This window comes from Pipra filicauda, unplaced genomic scaffold, assembly GCF_003945595.2.
Source record: "Pipra filicauda isolate LSUMZ 115617 unplaced genomic scaffold, ASM394559v2 scaffold460_size520110_pilon, whole genome shotgun sequence".
Classification (NCBI taxonomy): domain Eukaryota; kingdom Metazoa; phylum Chordata; class Aves; order Passeriformes; family Pipridae; genus Pipra; species Pipra filicauda.
In genome coordinates this window covers 122,869-145,591 of record NW_024104599.1, presented here as the reverse complement: position 1 = coordinate 145,591, position 22,723 = coordinate 122,869, and the positions used below count along the sequence as shown (strand labels likewise).

At 51.3% G+C, this 22,723-nt stretch overlaps 1 protein-coding gene across 2 annotated transcripts in view; it reads right to left on the bottom strand.

The window, feature by feature from the left end:
* Positions 1-22,723, bottom strand: part of PLXNA2 (plexin A2) — a 170,988-nt gene that overhangs the window by 39,082 nt on the left and 109,183 nt on the right. For both annotated transcript variants that reach the window (XM_027717820.2, XM_027717821.2), the window contains exons 9-14: positions 21,973-22,087; positions 13,266-13,466; positions 11,374-11,470; positions 10,828-11,021; positions 3,499-3,650; positions 64-181 (exon numbers count right to left, since the gene is read on the bottom strand). In XM_027717820.2, coding sequence (XP_027573621.2) covers positions 64-181; positions 3,499-3,650; positions 10,828-11,021; positions 11,374-11,470; positions 13,266-13,466; positions 21,973-22,087 — 877 coding nt within the window. The remainder of the gene's footprint in view (positions 1-63; positions 182-3,498; positions 3,651-10,827; positions 11,022-11,373; positions 11,471-13,265; positions 13,467-21,972; positions 22,088-22,723) is intronic.

Below are 22,723 nucleotides of genomic sequence, written 5' to 3'. Positions count from 1 at the left end.
ACTGGCAGGGCAGGGCTGTTCCCGTGGGACCCCCGTGCTGTGCCCCCCCTGGCCAGGACTCACCACAAACATGTACTGCTGCGCCGACTTGGCCGTGAACTCGGGCTTGCACTCTCCGATGCACAGGAGCACTGGGCCGGAGCTGATCCCTGGAAGCGCCTGCCCCATTTCACAGACGATCCTGGAAGGAGAAATGCCGCAGGGAAGCTTTGGCAGGAGGTGCCAGCAGTGCCCCTGCACAGCTCCACGCAGGGCTGGCTTCCTCTGGTTCTTCTTCCTTTCCCCCCTGACCCCCCCACCCCTCCTCTTTAACTTTGATATCTGCCTCTTTGGAAGAAGTTAATTACTGAGTCTATTTTTACCCCATGTAGTAATTTAAAGGAAAAAAAATCAAAATTAGACATAATTATTACAAGCTGTAAACTCCAGAGCAAAGCAGAGCACTAATGGCAATATATTAGCCAGTAGCAAAGTGAGTGCGAAGTCCTTAGAGTAACAGATGAGTTCATTAAGGGAACAGCTCACACTGCAGTCTCCCAGTTAATCAAAACTGGAGAAGCCTGCTCGGGAATGATAGAGACAGCCATGGAGAGCAGCTTTTGCAGGGACACAGGGCTGGCTACCACAGAACACACTGATGCTGGGCACAGGAGGCAGTGGCATCAAAGGACACGGTCCTCGTGCTCCAGCTCAGCCCCGTGGGCACATCCTGAGGCTGGGAAAGCTGGAAGGGCAGGGAGAGCTGCTGGGGTTAAACACATAACTCAAAAATCCCAGGGCAGCAGGGATGTGTAACAGCAGCTGGGGTTGGGATCAAGAGGATGCCAGTCATGCCAGCAGGTTTGAGGGAGGTTTTCAAAGGGGCATCAGCTGGCAGGGCTCTCCAGCTGGACATAAAGGGGATGGATGCTGCTGGCTCCCGTGGAAACGCTGGAAAGATAAATTCAAGAGCATCCCTCCAGGCACTGGAAACCTGGGGGTGGGAGTAACCTGCCTTGAGGATGAAAACCTGGGGGTAGGAGGAGTAACCTGCCTCAAGGAGGGAAACATGAGGGTGGGAATAACCTGCTTCAGGGTGGAAATCTGAGGGTAGGAATGATCTGCCTCAGGGATGGAAACTTGGGGGTAGGAGTAGTACCTGCCTCAGGGATGGAAATCTGAGGGTAGGAGTAACCTGCCTTGAGGATGGAAACCTGGGGGTAGGAGTAGTAACCTCCCTCAAGGATGGAAACATATGGGGAGGAATAACCTGCTTTGGGGATGGAAATCTCGGGGTAGAAATAATCTGCCTCAGGGATGGAAACCTGAGGGTGGGAGTAACTTGCCTCGGGCAGGGGGTGCAGTAACCCCCCTGATGAGACACTTGTGGGTGTCTGACCCTGAGAGTGAGACCAGAGGAAGAGCCAGAGCATCCCCTGCCCACTGAGGCTGAAGGAGCAGGAGGAAGCTCTCGCTCTTCTGCCATTCACACACAAAAGCATAAAAGGCTCCAATTTGGGAAGGCAGCGTTCCAGCCGCCTTCAGCAGCATTAAATTCACTACAAATAAAATAAAGAGACTAAAGGAAGAAAAGAACCTTGCAGATCGCCTGCACAGGTGATGCCAGGAGGCCTGATGAAATACATACATGCTGGTAAAGAGCTGGAACGTGCACGTCCTCGTTGCTGCACATCAAAAGGGGTTGCCTAGAGAGACGCTGCCTTTGGAGAGCAGGAATTGAAGCATCTCAGCTGTGTGCCTTAATCTGCCACGTGCTCCTCGCTCTGCCTTTCAAGCAGACAGTGCCCGTGCACCTCTCTCTGCCTGTTATTTGATCACTTCTCCTCCTGCAGACCAGCAGCAGGGCCAGGAGGCAGCTGTGCTCTGATTTTGGGTGCAGGGCTGGCACCTGGGAGCAGCAAAAGCCAGGGGAAGTGATTCCTGACACCCCACGGGCAGGAAAAGAGAGGGGAGGTTTTCCCTCCCACAAGAAACGAGGAAACACGAAATACTCAACAATTTGCCAGTAAAGCAGCAGCTGCCACACAGATCGGGCAGGACTGGGTGCAGGACAGGGCACAAGCAACCTGGAACACCTGATCCCGATTCCTGCTAAAAGCCAAATTCCCAGCAGGTACCTTGTTACAAAGTGATGCATTCGGCAGAGCTGTAGGGTGCTGATTGCTGGGCTAAGTGGCCCTTTCACCAACATTAACCTAATTGCTGGCTGATAGATTGCGTGGCTGGAGCATATGGCGAGTCATTACAGTCTTGGAATTCAGTCTGCCCACAGAACCCTTAAGAGGGTCCTTTTATCTGCATTCATCTTTAAAAGGCAGCTCTCATGCAAAGGCTTGCTGTTATCTGCCCAGGGTAAATGTTTTAATGATGTTAACAAACTTTGAAAGCTCGAGAGCCGTAATTAGAGTCATGATTATAAAATCAGGGTTTCGTACCATCAAAGGAGGATAATTTCATAATCTTCCATCCTTTATTTGAAAAATAAAATAAAACAAAGTCCTGCTCAGCAGAACAGCCCAAACTGCTTGTAGTGACAGGACTATTGGTGTAGTGGTTGGAGCCATTCCTGCAGTAACACCAAGACACCCTTCAGCCAGCGATCCCATGACACCCTGACACATCCTCGCAGCTCAGAAGGGGTTATTAATGTCATTTCTGTCTTACAGATGGGGAAAGAAAGACGAGGAGTGAGCAAAAGCCAAACCAACGCCAACGTGTGCTGGTGACAGGTCCTTGCACTGCTCTGGGGATCTGACTGGGGCACTGCACCACCAGAGGACAACTGCTCTGAGCTGCTCCTGAAGCTGGGGCAGATCTGTGCTGCTGGGACCACTCATGGGCTCTTGGCCTTCCCCATACCACACAGGACACCATCCTGATCGCCATGAAGAGAGCAGACAACCCGAGGGGACACATCACCTCTTGTTCCTCTCCCACCCTGCCCAAATGACCCCGACACACCCAAAACAACCCCTCCCCAAAGCGGCAGGAGGAGAGCGTGTCACCTGGGGAGGTTTATCCTCTGTTTATCCTCTGTTACATGCCTGTTTTCTAATTTTTGGTTGACATTTCGCTGGGTGAAACAAATGAATTGACTCCAGTGGAGGCCCACTCGGAATTAAGCGGCTGTCACCGCCTCGCCCGCCTAACAAATGGCTGCGCGCAGCCGGCAGCGCCGCCGGAATTTCAAGTGCCACGGGGAGCAGGGAGGCTCGGCATCAACAGCAAGGTGCTCATCAGCAAAGTTGCTTAGCAAAGCAGGAACAGCAGGGTGGAAGGAAACAGAGCACTTAATGAAAGCTTAAAGTGCTGCTTAACCCCCAAGGAGAGTGCCCGAGCGAGCGCCTCGTCCCTTCCCGCGCCCAGGCGCCGTCCAACTCCAGACCCCTTCCTGGAGGGGCTGGGAGGGTGGAGAGGTGGTGCCTGGGGTTGGGATGGGTTCAGGGACGAGGCTCTGTGCCCGTGGTGGGGCTGGGTGGGGTCTGTGAGGTCACTCACTGCTCTGCCACGATGTAGTGCTCGGGCAGGGGCGCGCAGGGCACCCCGGCCACCTGCACCCCGTGCGCGATCTCCGAGAAGTCCAGGCCCAGGTTCACTCCACGGATGGTCACCCTCGTCCCTCCTTCTGGTGGGCCCGACACCGTGAGGATCTAGAGGGAAACAAAACACAGCAAAGTTGAGCTGGTGAGCCCCAAACCCCATCCTTCAACCCCTTGCCTGGCTTGGAAATGCTGCAGTCTGCTCAGGGAGGCTGAGTGCTGCAACCTCCTCCTGCTCCTGCTGCCAAACCCACGCCAGTGCCAGCTCCCCATGACTCCTCTGGATGTCCTGGAGAAGCCCAAGGCTGCTGAAACCCATCTGTGCTGTGCTCCAAGAGAGGACACCAAGATCCCTGGGCTGGCCAAGAGCTGTAGGCAATGCCATTCCCCAGAAAGCCCTGGCTCCTTTTTAATAAATGCAGAAGATGATAAGTCACCTTCCAGAAGTAGCTTGCTTCTTGGGAGAACTTTAACTTCTGCCTTGGCTGTTACCTGAATGTTAATGTCACATTTTATTAGTAAGTTGGCACCTCAAATGACTTAAAAATGTTAAAGGGTGAGATGTGTGCTTTCAAGCTGCCTGTTTATAGCCTGCCTCAGCCATAATCATCTCTGCTTCTATGGACTTTCATTAAGGACAATATTCTCTTCAATTAGGAATATAAATTTCAATAATGCAGAGTCACAAAATTTGGACCCAAGACTCTCAAACAGTTATCCTGAATCTGCCACCAGTCTGTCGTTGCTCTTGGGTGAGTTACTAATCTTCCCCATACTACAGTTGTTGTTAATAAATAAACACAATCCATAATAATGCAATTTAATTAATTTAATGGATAAATCCTGTTTACGCTTGTTTGTTCCACCCTTGTCTTTGGCAAAAGACTTGAGCTCTTCAAAACCTTTTCCTCACTGTTTCCAGATGGATGTTTGCTTTCTTCCATATTCCTAAGAGGCAGTTTGGAAGGTGGCCAAACACCAGCAACCTGCCTCAAAGCAGCCCCTGTGGGACCCCCTGCACTGTCCAGTGCCACAGGGCATGTCTCCCCCTTCCCATGCCATCAGGATATCCCTGTGCCCCATCACTTCTGGGGTTCCAAGTTCCTCAAAGCATCTCCCTGCATTTCAGATCCCAGCTGAAGCCATTTTCCTTCTCCCTTGCTTACACATTGTCATTTCATAGAATCATGAAATGGCTTGGGTTGAAAGGGACCTTAAAAATCATCTTGTTCCAACCTCCCTGCCACGGGCAGGGACACCTTCCACTAGCCCAGGATGCTCCAAGCCCTGTCCAACCTGGCCTTGGACACTTCCAGGGATGGAGCAGCCACAACTTCTCTGGGCAACCTGTGCCAGGGCCTCCCCACCCTCACAGGGAAGAATTTTTTCCTAATATCCAATAAAACCTACTCTCTGGCAGTTTGAGGCCATTCCCCCTTGTCCTGTCACTACATGCCCTTGTAAACAGTGTCTCTGCATCTTTCTTTTAGGCTCCCTTCAGGTACTGGAAGGCCACAATTAGGTCACCCAGAAGCCTTTTCCACCTCTGCTCCTGTTTAAGGTGCTCCTGTAGAAATTCACAGTCACAGAATCATCAAGGTTGCAAAAGACCTCCCAGAGCAAGTCCAACCTTTACCTAATCCCACTAAAACATATCATCAGGTGCCAGGTCTGCTCTTTTTTTGAACACTTCCAGGGCTGGTGACCCCACCACATCCCTGGGTGGAGCCTGTTCCAACTCCATGACTCCCCTGGGCAGCCTGTTCCACCTCTGGCCACACGTGCTGAGGTTCAGGCAGCTCCACACGCCCAGCAGAGCCACCCCACACACCAAACCACCCCCTCCTTCCTCTGCTTGAATTCCCACCTCCCTCTCCGACCGAGGTTTTTAATTTATTCACCAGGCACTGCCTGTTGTGCTGCTGTTCCCTGTAACTCACACTGCCTGGCACGTCTTGTATCATTTAGCTCGGCGGGAAGCGCTACGTGCCCACAAAGCCACCACCAAATCAAGCTGGATTGCATTACACCGAGTCCTGAAGGCCTGGGAATGTTTACATGGCTAGCTGGGAATCACCTGAACTTGGCACTTCACCTACTTGACAGTTACAACCGTCCTTTGCAGCACTAGATTATGTTAAAATGCATTTACTGGAGCGCTTACACCGCTGGGCTCATCGGCTCATCACTGCTCAAGAAAAAGAAGTCACCGTTTACCATTTGCTGACCTGACCAGAACCAGAGGAGCCAATTGGCCTCACCCAAAACAAAGCTGAGCTGATGCTGTATTTTAAAAATGTCCTGACCTGGAAAATCTCCAATATGGAGCTCCACTCGACCTAGATTTTAGTGGCCACTAATTGAACAGTTTTGAAGTAACTGTGCCATAAAGCAGCCCCAGGGTTAGAACAGATGCATTCAATTAATTACAGCTGGAGAGATTCAGTCAAAATCGCAGAAAGAAGATAAGTCTTAAAGGTCCCGTTGCACCGAGAGCTGGGGACCCCTCCAAGCAGCATCCCTGGGCCCTTCATTGGGGTGAGGATTCGTGGATGAGGCACCTCCAGCAAAGCCAGCCCGTGGTCTGCCTTAATCCTGGCTTGGCTGTGCTGGATGCTGCTCAGGCTGCAGGGCTGGTTGGTGACACTCCAGATTTCTGATCCGAGACAGACAGGATTAGGAAGAAATATTCCCCAATTTCAAGAAAATCACTTTACTAGACTGGCTTTTCTCTCAGAGGTCTGTGGAGGATGAAAAGAACCTGCAAAGGGCAGCCGAAGAAAACCAAGGCCATTATCAGGAATTGTACATTTGCTGTTAAGGAATTTGCACCTCTGCTGGAAGTTTTTTAGGTTGTTTGTTGAACTGAAGCAGTTTGGAAGTCACTGAGATCTGAGAGGGGTGTGGGAGGCAAAATTATTCTGAGCAGGTCACCTCTCCCCTTGGCATCAGGCTCACCTCTCACAGAACAAATCTGCAATCCACCACCTCTAATAATGCCTGTTCCTGCTGCCCAGGGAAAGGGTTTATGCAGGTGTGCAGCTCTGTATTATTCATAAAAAGATTTCAAGTACAGAGATGAAGTGAGTGGTGGCAGGAGCTCGGTCACCCCCACACCCTGCCCTTGCATCACGGAAGGGCTGCAAATGCTCCAGGGCATTTCTCTTGCTGCTGCTTGCTTGAAACCAAGGTAGGGATCATCAAGGTTGGAATCCAAGGGATCCCAGGGATCCCCAAGGTTGGAATCCAAGGGATCCCAGGGGTCCAGGAGCCCCAGCACAGTTGTAGCACCCTTCCCTCCCCAGCTTGCAGAAGACACTCCTATAACAGCGCAGGATAAACGTTCTCAGCCTCCCATCTGGCCCGTTGCATCGCTCAGCATTTCTGACATCAAGCAATATTTAGCCTCCAGAAGAAGTCTGTGATGAGAGGGGGGAGACCTGGAGACAGGGAGACCTGGAGGCAGGGCTGGCTGTGAGTTGGACGGGGCTTTCCTTGCGGAGCTGCACAGAAGCCCCGAGCCCGACGACCGCTCCGCACAACAACCACTTGGCATCTGTCAGGGTGCAGGGAGAGCACCCGGCTGCTGAATCAATGGCATAACCCCTGCCCCCCTCCCTAAACCTCATCCACCTTCATCCTCTTTGTCTTTTTTCATCCTGCTCTGAGCTCTCTGGATCCCAGCTGATGAGCCCAGCGGGGACCCGGCACACAAGCATTGTCATCCCGGCATGATCCCTCCTTGTCTCTGCCTCGGCTGATAGCACATTCAGAACCTAATTGTTATCTCAGCAGAGCAACTCCATTATTCAGCCTGACACTGCCTCCCCCCCCTTCAGCTGTTTGTTGCACTGATGTTATATTAATGAGGCCTGCAAATAAATGAATAGGAGATCAGAGTGCCGCTTGTTCGCCACAAAACTGATTTTTATTTATCTATTGCTAAGACCACAGACCGTGTGGAAGTTTTAAGATGCTGAAGGGACACTGTTGGTGACGGCAGAGCCTCTCACTTAGCAAAAGAACTGCAAATATCCCGCTGCTCATTTACTTTTATAACTATTAAAACACAGTCTCTTCTTACTTATGCACCCCCTGAAGGCACTGGTGTCTGGGAGCCAGGCCCTTGACCTCAGGCTTGTCAGAAAGAGTGAACCTGGCCAGATGAAGCAAAAAGGAGTGGAAAACAGCCCATATTAAAGGCTCTTTCAGGCTGAATCTGATGCAAACCCCAGTATGAGACCTAACACTGTTCCCCAGTCGGGCCTGTCAATGCTGGTGCCTGCAGGATGGAGGATCCCAGCTCTGAGCCTGCCAGCTTGGTCCCAGCAGGGCAGGGTGTTCCCCTCCCAGCATTCCAGCTCTGCAGCACTGGGCAGTGCAAAATGGTACCCAAAATCCCCCAAAAAACTCAGGTGGCAGAAAAAGACCCAACAGCAACAAAGGCTGTAAAGGGCTCATGGTCTCCTACACAATCTCACACACTTTACTGGAGGGGAAAGGGGATGAGAGAAGTGAAACCAGGCTGTTGAAAGGGTTGGATTTAGGAATATCGACCCTGTGGGGTTTCTGCTGGGGCTTTGGCATTTTCTAGACCTGACTGCTCAATGCAAGATTCTGCCTGAGTGTTCAGCCCTGTCAGTGCCCTTCCCACCAGTGGATCTCAAAGCACACAGAAGAGGTCACTAGCTCCCCTCTGCTTTCCCCTTTCTTTTCTACAACTGAAAACTTGACTTTCATAAAAAAAAAAAAAGCAAGCTGTGAATTCCTAAGGAGAAAGGTGGAGTCCAAGGGAAAACACCAAACACCACAAGACCCGTGATAAAATCACAGCAGCTCATGACTCTGCCAGGGTCAGCAGAGCCATGGGACAACACAAGCCCCTGAAACCCGGGTTTCTCATTGCTGATCTCACTGTGGAATAAGCCAACAAAAGCACAGACATTCCCTACTCCACTCTCTCATCTCCAAATCCACTCAGGGCAATCTCCTGAGACTCCAAACCTCCCCCAGCAAGGCACCTCGTGCTTCCCGCTTTGTAGACTGAGACCCAGACCTGGTTATGGAGACAAGAAACATGTAACAGCAGCAAAGCTCTGCTCTTTTCTCCTTGGACAGAGCCCAGAAGTATTGCTTTCAAGTTGGACAGTGATAAAACACTCGGTGGCAGTGCCATGCCTGCAGCCAGCTGCCAGAGCCAGCCTGGCACCGCTGAGATGCAAGTCACTCGGTGGCTGGAGCTGAGTGTTTTTCCCCTTCTCTGCTTAGCTCAAGGAGGGGGAAAGAAATAATTCCAAGATTTCTTCAATGTTACAACTGTCTGAATGGTTTATGGTGAAGAAAATCTCAGGCAGAGGCTGTTTTGCTTTGTGCATCTTGTAGCACAACCTCGTGCAGCACAAGAGCACTTGGATAAGTAAAGTTTGGGTTCTGCCCACTGGCAGGACAAGGTGAATATCCAGGCAAGCTTTAAGGCTCATTTTATCTCTTAGTAAGACACCTATGGCTTGGAAAACAAACAAATCAACCAAACAGGGAAAGGATTCTCAACACTTCTTAATGCTTTCCTATCTCTGCACAACCAGCCCCAACACCTCGTCTGCTCCTCCACAGGCATGTCACATCACCAGCCTCACCAGCTCCACTCTGCAGCGTGAAAAACACTGCACAAGAGAAATCCCTGCCCAGCAAAGGTGTAATATGGCTGGGCAGAAGGTCTAGGAAAGAAATATCAAAAGCCTGGTAACATCCCTGCAGGATGGATGGACCCCCCTCAGCATCATCCTCCTCCAGTCAGCCCCACCCAGCCCTGACACAGCAGCCTCTGTGCTTCCTCCCCTCCTCTATAAAAGGAGGTTGATGCCTCCCTCCCTCCCAGGGGGGTTGAGCCAGTTTAGCTAAACTGGTGTAAAATAATTGAAGAGGAACTTTCCACATGCCCTTGGGTCCTTATTCAGCTGGCAGAGGTTTGGGTGCTGAGCAGCCCTGCTCCCGCCCTGCCACGAGGAAGAGGCCCCTTCAATCCAGCACTATTACATCCTTCTGCAGTAGTGACACATGCTCAGGGTGAGGGAGGTTTTTTTTCAGGATTTAATTAACTGAGAACCCAAAATCTTCCTTCATTCCCACCTGATAAGAGTGTCACTCCTAATAGCGACGTTAACAGCCCGAGCGCACTTTTACCGGTGAAAAAACGCTCCTGGGAGACATTCTGCATCCCTCAGTGGCCTGAACAGAAATATCAGAAGCATCAACTACGGACTAATTAGCTCCCTGGTTTAATTAGCATTCTCGCAGCGGTCCGTGGCGGTCACCCCGGTGCTGGTGGCACCGGCGGCGAGTGCCAGCTGCCTGGGGCAGGGCTGCACCCCTGGCCATGTGCCATGAACGGCACTGAAAAAGTACTGGAGCGTTTTCATTCCCGTTCTCCAGCGCCAGGAGGGCAACGGAAGGTTTTTGGACAAGACAGGGACAGCCCAAAATCCACCCTGGGAGGAGCAAAGGAGGAGGGGGAAACTGCCAACCATGAGGGGTTCGACGAGGGGAAGTGCCAAGTTCTGCACCTGGGATGGGGCAGCTCTGGATGGATGGACAGGATGGGGGGTGAGAGGCTGGAAAGCAGGGCCAGAAAGGGCCCTGGGGGTCCTGGTTGAAGGGAAGTTGGCCCTGAGTCAGCAGTGCCCTGGCAGCCAGGAGGGCCAACCCTGTCCTGGGGGGCATCAGGCCCAGCATCGCTGGCTGGGCCAGAGAGGGGATTGTCCCACTCTGCTCTGACCTGGGGTGGCCTCACCTGCAGTACTGGGGCAGTTTTGTGCAATATAAGAAAGATATTAAGTCATTAGAGAGTGTCCAAAGGAGGGCAACAAAGATGGGGAAGGGCCTTGAGGGGAAGCTGTGTGAGGACACTGAGGGCACTTGGTGTGTTCAGCTGGAGAAGAGGAGACTGAGGGGAGACCTCACTGCAGTCACAACTTCCTCATGAGAGGCAGAGGAGGGGCAGGCACTGATCTCTGCTCTGTGGGACCCGTGATGGGACCTGAGGGAATGGCCTGAAGTTGTGTCAGGGCAGGGTCAGGTTGGATCTCAGGAAAAGGTTCTTCCCCCAGAGGGTGGTTGGGCACTGCCCAGGGCAGTGGTCACAGCACCGAGGCTGCCAGAGCTCAAGGGGCATTTGGATGACACTGTCAGGCACATGAGCTGGTCCCGTGCAGGTCTAAGGGTTGGACTTGATGATCCTCGTGGGTCCCCTCCCCACTCGGCACATCCTGTGGGATCAGTGGGTTCTTACCTCGGTGATCCGGGGGTTGGAGCACTTGACGTTGCGGCTGGACCAGTCGAGCCAGGGCTGGGCCGAGGGGGAGCTGCAGTGGGGCCTCAGGGTGCACTTGGCCTCCCCACTGCACCAGCCACACTCGAATTTGGGGTCGGCCTTGAGGCAGAGCCCGCAGCTCTCGCGCTGGGCCGCGCACTTGTAGAGGTGCACTGCGGAGAGAGGGGAGGGACACGCGGGGCAGGGTCAGGAATTGAGACCTGGAATTCACCTGCGCTGCAGCCGCTCTCGGACTTACAACCCACAGCACGTGCTGAGTTCGGGCTTAACGAGCCGCAGAGTGGCTTCCAAAAGGGGGTTTCCAAAGCCACGGTGGGATCAGTGGGGCTCAGTGAGCAGCACGAGCAGCGGAGCTGTGGAGCTGCTCCCCTCCACAGGATGATCCACAAGGATCACGACATCTCTGCCTGCAGCCACAGATGCTGCTCTGCCCCAACAGCCCCTCTCCAGCCCCCACCTCCACCCTCCTCCCTGTGGCTTGAAGCCAGTTTGAGCCGACATTACCTTTCAGATCCTCCGGGTTGTCAATAACAAAGTTCCCATTCCAAACCACGGCAAAGTCCACGGCTAAGTTGCTGATGTCCATCCCATCATAGAGGTACTGCAGGAGAAGATGGAGAATGAGATGTTTGGGAGAATGAGTCTAACAGGAAAAGAAGGTTTTTTTGAAAGAAACCATCATTATTCTCTGCTTAAAAACACGTGCTGGTGCCTGAGACACCACATTTCTACACTTCAACTCCAGGGTTCTGCTTTGACTCCCTTGTCCTCACTGGGAAGAGATAATTAAATCAGATCTAGTCCTTGTGAGAGGTAATAGATTAATTATTCCACTCACAGTGGTTGCTCTTGTCACTCGGTCTCTAGCTTATCAATACAGCCCCTCCAGTTAGTCAGACTGGGACTGCTGCCTTCAGGCTGTCTTCTTCCACAGTCACTGTGCACCCCAGTGTGAGTGGGAGCTTAAAAATCCCACTGCAGAGCTTTGGCTAATGGAACAGGCACCATCTGAGCAAAAATAGATGCTGCAGGGAGGTCCTTTCCCAGCCACTGTTTCAGCCCAGACTAGGGTAGCACTGGCTTGAATTACTGCCCTTCTTATGGACACCCTGGGGGCCGTGGCTGAGTGAATGTGGAGGCTTTAGCTGAATTCCCAGTGTATTCTGAAATTCCCATTATCACAACCAGCACTGATGAGGCTTCAGTCCGATGCTCTCTCTAAGTCAACCAAGAGCTGCTAAAAAGACTTAAAAAGGTGAGGGAACATTGCTATCCTCTTTGGGATGAGGGGGTGGTGAATAAAGCAAGGCAGACTGCTCTGACTGTCCCTGTGCAGTAGTTGTGCAGTTTGAACTCACATTTGGCTGTACTGAGTCACCTTGCCTGGGTTTTACTAAGTTGGTGTGAAACAAGATCTTCTGTTCAAGTGATGGAGCTGTGAGTTCAGAATTGCCCTTACATCCTCTACCTACCACTTCCTATTAGCCTAACAGCAATAAAAGTGCTTCTCTAACGTTTATAAATCACTTTGGATAGGAAAAGTACTCTATAGTATTAATACATTTATTATCCACCGAGCTGCAAGGCCCAAAGATGGTCAGTGATGTATAAATATCCAGTGAAATTTTTAAAAATTCAAAACTTCATTAACAATTTAAGACCATCTGTGCTGAATATTCAAGTGGACCCTGTTCTGCTGCCTAAAACAAACTGCCTGTGCCCTGTTTGCCCACGGACCTCTTCGAGCACATGGTGAGGAGAGGAAGGACCTGCTCATCCCAGAGCTGTAGAGTGTCACAGGAGACCCAAATGCGGGCTGTGGCTCAGGGTAGGGGGTGACCTGCATTTTCCATGCGTGTTTTGGCATCCCCAAGTACCTGCTGTGGTGACTTTGGGGTGTTGGGAAGTAAAATCCTGCCATGTCCATTGGCAGAGCTAAGCCTCATCCTACAGAGGAGTGTTATCCTCCCCTGCCTGCTGCTCCAGCAGCATCTCTCAGGTAATTTCCCTCTCTCCACTGTGCTCTGCTCTCTCCCCTGGCAGTTTTCCTTTCCCCCTCCTTCCCTGCTTTTCATTTTCAGCACCACTCTATTCATCCAGGCACCCAGACCTGGAATTCGACAGCTCCCCGATAAGGGGTCTGTGATTCTCCTTATCTCCCCCCCCCCGTGAATTAGCCTGCCTGAACACCTCCCGCATCCCCTCCTCCTCCCCTTCCCCTCGCTGACCCCCCGCAGGCGGGCAGGGAACCGCCAGCTATCGGATCTTCGCTGCGATTAAACACCTCGCAGGCCCACGGCACCTCCTCGCTCCCACCTGGAATTCGGGATTAGTTAAACTCCAGGACTTTTCACTCCCTTTGGAGCTGACCCCCGGTGTTTGGCGCGTTCCCTCACCGAGCTGTTCTGGCACTGGACGCTGGAGCTGTTGAAGCGCAGGGCGGGCACGCGGTGGATGACGCCCTGGATGCTGAGCACACACTCGTACCCGCGCTGCCCCGACTGCGGCTGCGGCAGGTTCCTCGCCTTCAGCGTGATGGGTTTCACCTCTCCCACCGGGATCAGGATCTCCTCCGTGGGGAAGAGCTGGGGACAGTCCTGGGAGGGTGATAAGGAGAGAAGGAGGTTACGGCGGTGACGGTGCACCCGCGGGTCTGACCGGCTCTCAACCCACCCGCTCCGGTGGCAGGGCTGATGTCCCAGCACATCCCCAGTGCCCAGGACACGCCACTCCCCAGCCCAGCTACAGTTTAATTGCACGAATAAAGGAATCCCCATGACAGCCCCTCTGCCCTGGGGCTGGCACTGATTTCCTCATTGCAGCTGTAGCAGGAGGAACGCCCTATTTGGGGATAAATCCAAGGTGTCCTCCCCGCTCCGAGCTTGCCGTGGGTTTTATCTGCGGAGCCAGAGGCTCTTGCCGTGCCCTCCTGCAGCAGCACAGCCCTTTATCAGCTGCTCCAGCTCTGCTGAGCCCCACTGCTCTGGAGGGAGATGGGCTGCTCCCAGCCACAGGCTGCACTCCCTGGGCCTCCTCCTAATCCCATTTCACTCCTCACACCCCTCGGTCTGTGCTGTGCTGAATGAGACGGATCAGCCTGGGATGTGCTTCCCTCTCCCCACCAGGCAGGCACTGTTCCGCTCTGCTTTATCAGAGGTAAATTAGGCCAACGTGCCATTAATTTCTGAGGTGACATTAAGTTCTGCTCTATCTGCTCTCACCCCTCACCACGCTCCAACACCTCTGCCTTCCTGAAACACACGCCCAGCTCTCTGGAATGCTCCTGGGCTGTGGCTGGCATGGCCTTTCCCTTGGCTGAGGAGTGCCTGGGTGGGATTTGTGCCTCTGCCAGCTGGGTGGGCAAAGCACCCGACCCAAATTGCCCTTTCTATCTCTAAATCTTAGAATGGTTTAGGTTGGAAGGAACCTTAAAGATCACCTTGTTCCAACCCCCTTGTATGAGCAGAAACACCTTCCACGAGCCCAGGTTGCTCCAAACTCTGTCCAACCTGGCCTTGGACACTTCCGGGGATGGAGCAGCCACAACTTCACTGATAAGGGTGGTTTATTTTTACTTCTGCCATTATCTGGCCAAAATAATTAACTGCAAATTAATAGCAAGTTTTAATATTGTTGCAGCTCAAGACCTTGCTGTGCAAGATGCTGCATGAAAAATAAAAGGAAACTCCCTGCAAACACTGGAGGACCCTGGCACAGGTTGCCCAGAGAATCTGTGGTTGCCCCATCCCTGGAAGTGTCCAAGGCCAGGGTGGACGGGGCTTGGAGCATCCTGGGCTAGTGGAAGGTGTCCCTGCCCACGGCAGGGGGTGGAATGAGATAAGCTTTAAGGTCCTTTCCAACCCAAACCATTCTGTGATTGATGAACCACCACTGCACAAATGAGCAGATCTCCAGTTCCCCACGAGCACAAATGAGATGTCTAAATGAAACTCTGAGATGAACCACAAAAAAATGACCTATCAGTGCCTGGTACCTGTATGACATCCCTCCCATAAGATCTCAGCATCCTAAACATTATCTCTGCACAACACACCGGGAAATACAGTTTTTCTTCCATTTCCATACCGGGAAATGCAACAGACTGAGACAAAGGCTCTGACCATCAGAAGTATTTACATTCTGTTCAGCTCTAATTTGCTTTGATCTAATGGAACAAGGTACCTAAGTACCTGTAAGCACCTGACACTAAATGATTAATCCCAAGCTAAAGTAGGAGTTTGAGAAAACACGGACGTCTCCCTTCCCTCTGCCAAATCCCAGACCTTTGCCACCCAGCCTAGTGATGAAAGGAAATCATCCTGGTGGCAGTGCAGGGAGAGCCATCCTCACCAGGATTCCACTAGGACTGTGTGTCCAGGGGGAAAATCCCCATCTCTCCCTGATGGCCACAACCTGTGCCAAGCCACACTCCCTCTCCAGCTCACAGCCAGGGCCATGGGATGTTGTTTCACTACTGGCTCAGGCGAGTTGTAAATGAGAAACAGATGCTACCCTGGTTTGGAGTAACTTAAACCACTGCCTCATAAACCTTTTTAGTGGCACTTTTCCTTATATATATTTTATTTTATTTCTAACAGGGACTTTCACGGATTAACAGCCAAGAGTGATTTTAAACTCCATCAGCCAGAAAGTGGCTACACTAGAGTGGGAAGAAAAGTCCTTTTCTGCAGTGGAGTGGGTTTACAGGCTGGAAGGGAATGGCATCACCTGGTTCCCACAGACCTTGGTACTGTGGATCCAACCCCCAGCTCAGCCTTTGTGCTACCACCAGCAAACTCCTAGGACTCCTGGCGTTTTCCATCCACTGCCAGCCCTTCCAAGCTGATTTTCCACACACATTCCTTCCTCCTCCTTATGCACCACACGCCTGTACCACCTTCCACTCAATATCTGGCTGCATTTAAGCTTTTGCATTTAACCTCAAAGTCACATCGAGGACCGACAGGAGACAAATATCTCCGCTCCAGAGAGGTCCCCAGCCCCGTGGAACGCCCGCGTTTGGAAGGAAAAGCATCCTGGAGCCACTGAATCTTTTACCCCATTACGACCGAAAACAAAAAAATCTCCAGTCACATCGCCAGTGGGAGAACCTCAGCTCACAGTCCTGAAAATAATGAATATGTTATGGACCATTATCCTTCCTGGCCAGCGCCGTCCGTGAGGCGACTGCTAAAGAAACGCTCCTGCCTTGGGAGACACAGGGAGAGAGGACTTACATTTCCAGATCTGCTCTCTGGTGCTGAAAATGCTGGTAGCAAAAATCGTTCTGCCGTCATTAGAGATGAGTGGGACATAATAGATATACTTTTTTTTCCCCCCCTCTTTTGGTTTCAGTGGAAGGAAAATGTCACACGGGGGTGGTGGGGAAGGCAGGACAGGCGGCCCCAGAGCGCACTCGAGGACGCACCAAGCGAGGCAGCCCCTCTGTGTTGGCTGACAGCTACAATGATCACACTAATAAGGGATGTACATTTTGGGGTGAGGGGATATGTAGGAAGATGGAAAACTCCTGGGGAGCCACGTTGCTGCGGGCAGTTGCTGCTGAATTTATCAGAGGAGCGAGCAAAGCCGCAGGAGCTGCTGGGGCTTGCGGAGGGCACAGGAGGGCTGGGAGGTCTCTGCCTTGTTGGAACCCCTCTCCTACCTCTCTGTGCCATTTCCCATCCCGCCTCATTGTTCAGCCTTCAGGCCTTTTCTTTGTAATTTGTTTTTTTTAATTGCTGCCACAGTGGTGCACACCCATGTCCTTGCACACCCACATCCCTGCTCACCCACATCTCTGCACACCCAAATCTCTGCACACCCATGTCACTGCACATCCATGTCCCTGCACATCCCCATCCCTGTACAGCCACGCCTCTGCACACACAAATCCCTGCACATCCAGATCTCTGCACACCCACATCCCTGCACACCCAAATTCCTGCACATCCAAACCCCTGCACACCCATGTCCCTGCACACTCAAATCCCTGCACACCCAAACCTCTGCTCACCCAAATCCCTGCACACTCATATCCCTGCACACCCAAATCCCTGCTCACCCAAATCTCTGCACACCCAAATCCCTGCACATCCAAACCACTGCTCATCCAAATCTCTGCACACCTAAATCCCTGCACATCCAAACCCCTGCTCACCCACATCCCTGCACATCCAAACCCCTGCTCACCCACATCCCTGCACACCCAGCCCTTCCCACGGCGAGTGTGTGAGCAAGTTTGGGTCTCACGTGGGTGCTCTTGCAGCAGCACCCAGGTCCCACCCTGCACACACAGAGCTGCAGGGGTTGTTGCTGCAGGAAAACAGCCTGGCAGGGTGGTTTGTCCACTCACCACCTCTTCTACCTGTTCCCTGATCTAAAAGCATGAATTATTTTGTTAGGGTATATCATCAGCCTTAGCAATGCCTCTGTCTATGCTTATTGCCTTTACAGGAATTTTGTGATGAGCTGGGAAGTGGTTGGCAGCACCAGTCCTGCTGCAGGGATCAGAACTGTGTGGATGTGGCCAAAATCCCTCGTGGTGGTAAATAACAAGAGCATCTCTGGCTTGTCGGGCTCAGCCTGGGTGCTCCATTCTGCATTTCATCCCCAGGAAGAGCTAAACACCCAGAAAATACCATATAAAAGCAAGACTGCAGCCGGTGGAACACACAATTTGTTCCGTAATCAGTTTACTTTGTTTTTTAATTCACGAGAAGTAAATCCTGCAGTGAGTTAGAAAGGCCATTATCGCCTCCTCTCGCTAAACAAACACGTCGAATCCTCTCATTATCCTCCTTGACTTCCCTGCACCAGAATAAACACAAATCGGAAGATCTGCAGGAGAAAGACAAGGCTCGACGAGTGAGCGGCACAGACTCTCGGGGAATATTCTGCCTGTGAAGTATCATCTCGCCCAATTTACAAAGACATTTTCTGCTTCTCCAACACTTTTTAGCCTCAAAGACTCCAAGGTCTATAAATACCTTAAAGACCCTCGACACGCAGCTGTCTCTGGAGCAGAACAGAGCACCCATGGTTATTATTTGTGTTTAACTGAGCAGTTTTAGTAGGTCAAACCTCCTTGCTCTTATTTGGAAAAAATTGCTTAGAAATGGCAGGCAATTCTTTTGACTATGGGATTTAGCCCAAATGGCAGAAAATAGACTGTTTTCATACTTTTCATCTCAAAAAAAACCCCCACAAACTCTCCACAAACGTTAACTTGATACACATATTTCAAAGTTTTAAACATAAACGAATCTGGCACGTGAATGTAAAGCCCTGGCTCGCAGTTGTGTTCCCAATGATATAAATTACAGTGCCTGTCACTCAGGGAAACACATTATCCTTCATTTATGCCACTGGAAAGGAGAGCAGACCTTGCTCCTTAGAAACCAGACATGAAAGAAGGGCAGCTGGAGCCAAACCTTTCTCCCTGCTAAATTCCTCCCCAACAGCACTTAGTCCTGAGCCCTGTGCTGAACACACGTGCTGTAACCTGGGTCTTCTTCATTAATTTGAGATATTTACAGCCATGGAAGGCTGAAAATCTGATTTCTCTCCCATAAACAACCCTCTGTGTACCAGAGGTGAGGGCAAGAGCAATTCCCTTGCACACGGACAGGTTACAGGTAGGAACACATCCAGAGCTCTTCCCTGCCTGGCTCCTTCCCCTCTCAACACACCCCAAAAAAGCTATGGATGAAAAAATGCCAATAGGCTCAGAGATGAGTTAATTTTGCTGAAGCTGGGCTTTTTGTTGCTATTTCAGGCAAAGCCACCTCTCCAAAGTTAGATGTGACCCAGCAAAGTCATTTGCTGACTTTGGTGGCCTGAGATGTGGCTCAGAGTTCCCTCCTGCACATCACAGCTCCCACATGGTGGGGATCATCAGGACAGACACGAGGAAGGCTTAGTTTGGGTTTGTTCCCTTCAAGGCACATCAAGCAGCACTCAGCATCCAAGGGCACAGCCAGGGGCAAAGGCACTGCTCTAAAATCAGTGGGAATTTAAAGGAGTCAGACCAGAGCTGAAATCTGGCTCAGCAAAGAACTCCCAGAATCTGAAATGTTCCATCCCCAAATCAGCATCCTGCATGTGGAAATGGCATTATCTGCACACGGTGGACATCAAAGAGGGATGGGATCCCACATTCTGGGAAGCTAATAGGATTTATTTGGTTCTAGCTCTCCACTGGGGTGGGGTGTGAGGATATATTTATCTACATTCCTCCTCATCTGAAAGTTTCAAACATATAGAGACATCTTACAGCCTTGCACACACACAACCACCTCAGACACATAAACCCAGATCCCACTGGCCTGATCTGAAGCTTTGGAAAGTGAGACAATCAGTGCTACAGGAGTCATGACACTTCTTGAAGAAAGTGGCAGCAAGTCACCCCCAGACCTTTGCCTTCCCATGGCCCTCTGGATGGCAATGTCCAAGCAGGCACATTCTGCTGACAAATGAAGCCTCAGGCTGAGAAAAGGCTGAGAAAATAGTTGCTTATTTAATTATTAACTCCCAAAGAACCAGCTACCTGGAAATGGAGAACTCAGTGGAGGAGGGTTCACCCCACATCAGAAACTTCCCATGGGATGGAGGATTCCTGTCCATAGGGCAGGTGGAGGGATGGAAAAACTCTCTAAGTCGTATTTTCATGGAAAGCAGGGCAAAAAAGCAGCATTTAGCTCAGTCAGCACAGCCAGAAGATCGCAAGGAGCAAGTGCACAGCTCATGAAGAGGGGCTTTCTTTCCCCCATCACCTCGTGGAGTGGCTGTGGCTTTGAGCTCCTTTTCCTCCTCGGGACAGACAACTCCTAAGAGCATCAAAGGGAGCTTGCTACACATGGAATCCCACTGGGACACAGACTCTGACGGGCCAGGAGTAAAAGGGAATATTCAAGATATTTTTCTCTTAAATTAAATATAAAGGCACGAGCAGATTTCCAAGCCCGTGTGAACACGTGTGTGGCTCTTGCGTAAGGGGAGGCCCAGGGGACTGTAAGTAGGGCAGGGCTGAGGCACTGCCACGGTGATCACCAGCTCCAAACACCACTGGGAGGGGAGTGATGGTAAGCACAGACAACTTCCTGATACATCAGGCCACGACACAATAGAACATTGTGATCTGGATTGGTTTAGGAGAGGAAACTCTCTCTGAGGCACTTATTTCACCTCTGTGTTGGCAGGAGGGAAATGCCCCTCATAAAGGCATTAGCACTGCACTGGGTGCAATCCACCGGCCTTCAATGAGCAAACAAGTTTATTTGAGTGGCTGGTTTTGCCTGGGTTCAGAGGTCTGGAGGAGTCCTGATGAACAGCCTGTATCATTATCATCAGCCCTTATCAAAAGCAATCCCCAGGGAGGTGTTTGATATCACAAAACATCCCCTGGTAAGAAACAACCTTCTACAAGATGAAGACGATGGAGGAAGTTCTTTGGAGACACGACAGTCCTGTGATCCCAGCAGGAACTGGCAGACAGACCAGCTCCTCCACTCCCTTCCCTCAGGCAAGTCCTGTGTGCTCCCAGGAGAAAAACAGAGATAATGGGATTGTCCTACTTTACCAGAGACTTGTCAAACACTTCTGAGATCATGGGGGTGAAGACCTATAGAAGGGAGAACTAGGACTGTAAAGCCTGGGAAGGCAGCGATGCTTTGAGTGTGAAGGAGAAAAAACCCCACATCACTCAAGAGGAGGAGAAGCAAAGGATTTTCTTTCTCTTGATATGTTGAAAGGAAGTCTCTTGACTTTGAACTGGATTGAGGAAGCTTTTGCTTTGTCCTCGGGGTGGATGCTTCTCCTTGGACATTCATTCCAATCCCTCGCTAGCAGCACTGCCTGCTCCCAGTCACGCTGCCCATGCCTTGGATCTTGCAGATTCCCACTGAGGTATTTACACAAGCAGTTCATAAATGTCTCTTGCCTTGTATCTCCTTGTCCCCTGGCAGCATTTTAACCAGGGACACCCAGGAGTTAAGTTTACTGTTGGTTTAGCAGCAACCTGGCAGCTTCGGTGGTCACTTCCTTTTAACGACTCAGTGTTTACTCCACTGACTGATCCCTTCTTTTCTCAGTCTCCATTACTCACTCATAAGGGTTTGTCTTGCTGCTGGCAAACCTTCCTCTCCTTTCTTTCCTGATACATGTGGATGTCCTCACTGCTGCTTTTCCCACTTTCCAAGACACTCGGGATTTTCAAAGCACCTTTTAAACCATTTTTTTCCCTTTCAGCTTTAGGACCTGCACTCACTTCAGGCACTACAAAGCTTCATGCAGGAACAGCAAGGGCAAAAACCAGGGCCCTGCCAGCATCAGGGGCTGTAGCTGCTCTGGACTTCATGAACATGGAGCAGGCAGCAGCCTGGGAATCAGACAGGACAGGGGTGCAGGAAACCCAGAGCAAGGGGTTAGTGGCAATGTTCAATGAGGAATTTGTGCTAACAAACCCCTTTCCTTCCTGGATCCCTCTGCCCTGGGACGCACAGAAGAGCTGGCAGAGCCATTAACGGGCTGTGCCTCTTCTGACTGTTAAAAGCATTTTTGGATTTGAGCCCCACACCTTTTATGAGCTGCTAAGAGAGATGGCTCCTGGTCCACAGCACTGGAACCCGAATCCATTCTCTTTTCCAAAATCTGGGGCTGTGCACATTGGTAATTCCCTCCTTAATCAGTTTACAGTCAGTCTCCTGCCATAAATTCCAGACCTGCCAACACAACCCACTGAACAGTCCCAGCAAGACCTGCTGCTGGCCAGCAGGCAAAACAAACCCCTGCACACCAGCAGAGCTGCTGAAAGGTGCTGGCTTTTGAGGAGCCTTTGAGACCCCTGAAGGAAAAGCACCACAGTAATTATCACTATTAATGAACCTGGGCATTCCCACAGAGCAGAGGCAGGGCCAGCTTTGGTGTTCAGCTCAAGAACATCACTTCAGTCAGACTAACACTTGTTGCTCCTTTAAAGCTGCATCTACACCTCTCGATGCCAAAGAGACCCGTGGGAAGTCAAAAAACCTCACGTAAATATTTGTTGTGCTACTCGTGCCATAGAAAAGCAAAGAACAAAGGGATGAAATGCCAGTCTGGTACCTCAGAGATGTTGATCCTCCCCTCCTGGAAGGAGCACGTGGTGGGGTCGTGGGTGCAGAGGTTCCTGTACTTGCACCAGTGGCAGCGGAAGGCGCTGTTCACACAGGACAGGCACCTGGGGGGAGAAAGGAGAGCTCAGCACACACAGGTTATCCCCCTGGGAGGTCTGCATGGTTACAGACAGGCCTTGCCAGAAATCCTTCACGGGGAAAACAGTTTCTTTGGGAGGATGTTTCGATAGGACAAAAAAGTAACAATCAGGTCTGGGAAAACACACGCTCCAAAGTGTCCTTTAGGCAACCTCGCAATTCACTCCGTAATAAAATGCCAGCTGGGATTTATTGCACATCGTTGGACTGGCATAGAATAAAGCACGACATTGCACAGACACACCAGGCTTGGTTTTCAGTTTTTAGAAAGTGGAAAACAAGGCAAGCCTGGCAAAAATGGGATCAGTTGTTTTACAGGTCAGGAATGCTCCAAGTCAACGGCAACACTTCTGCTTGGCCTCGGAGTGCAGAGAGTCCAGCAGGCCCTTTTGCTTCATGTCAGAAAAAAATTAACTGTTTATGAAATGTTTTTGAAAGAACACAGACCCTTTTCAGACCCTGAGGGCCCAGCTGCCAGCAAACTGCTGGGTGGGTTTTGTTCCCCACTAACTGCTGCCAGAGAGAGGCAGGATCTGTGACAGCTGCTAATATTCACAAGCAGCCACCTCCTCCATCTCCGAGGCCACCCCTCTGTGCCACGT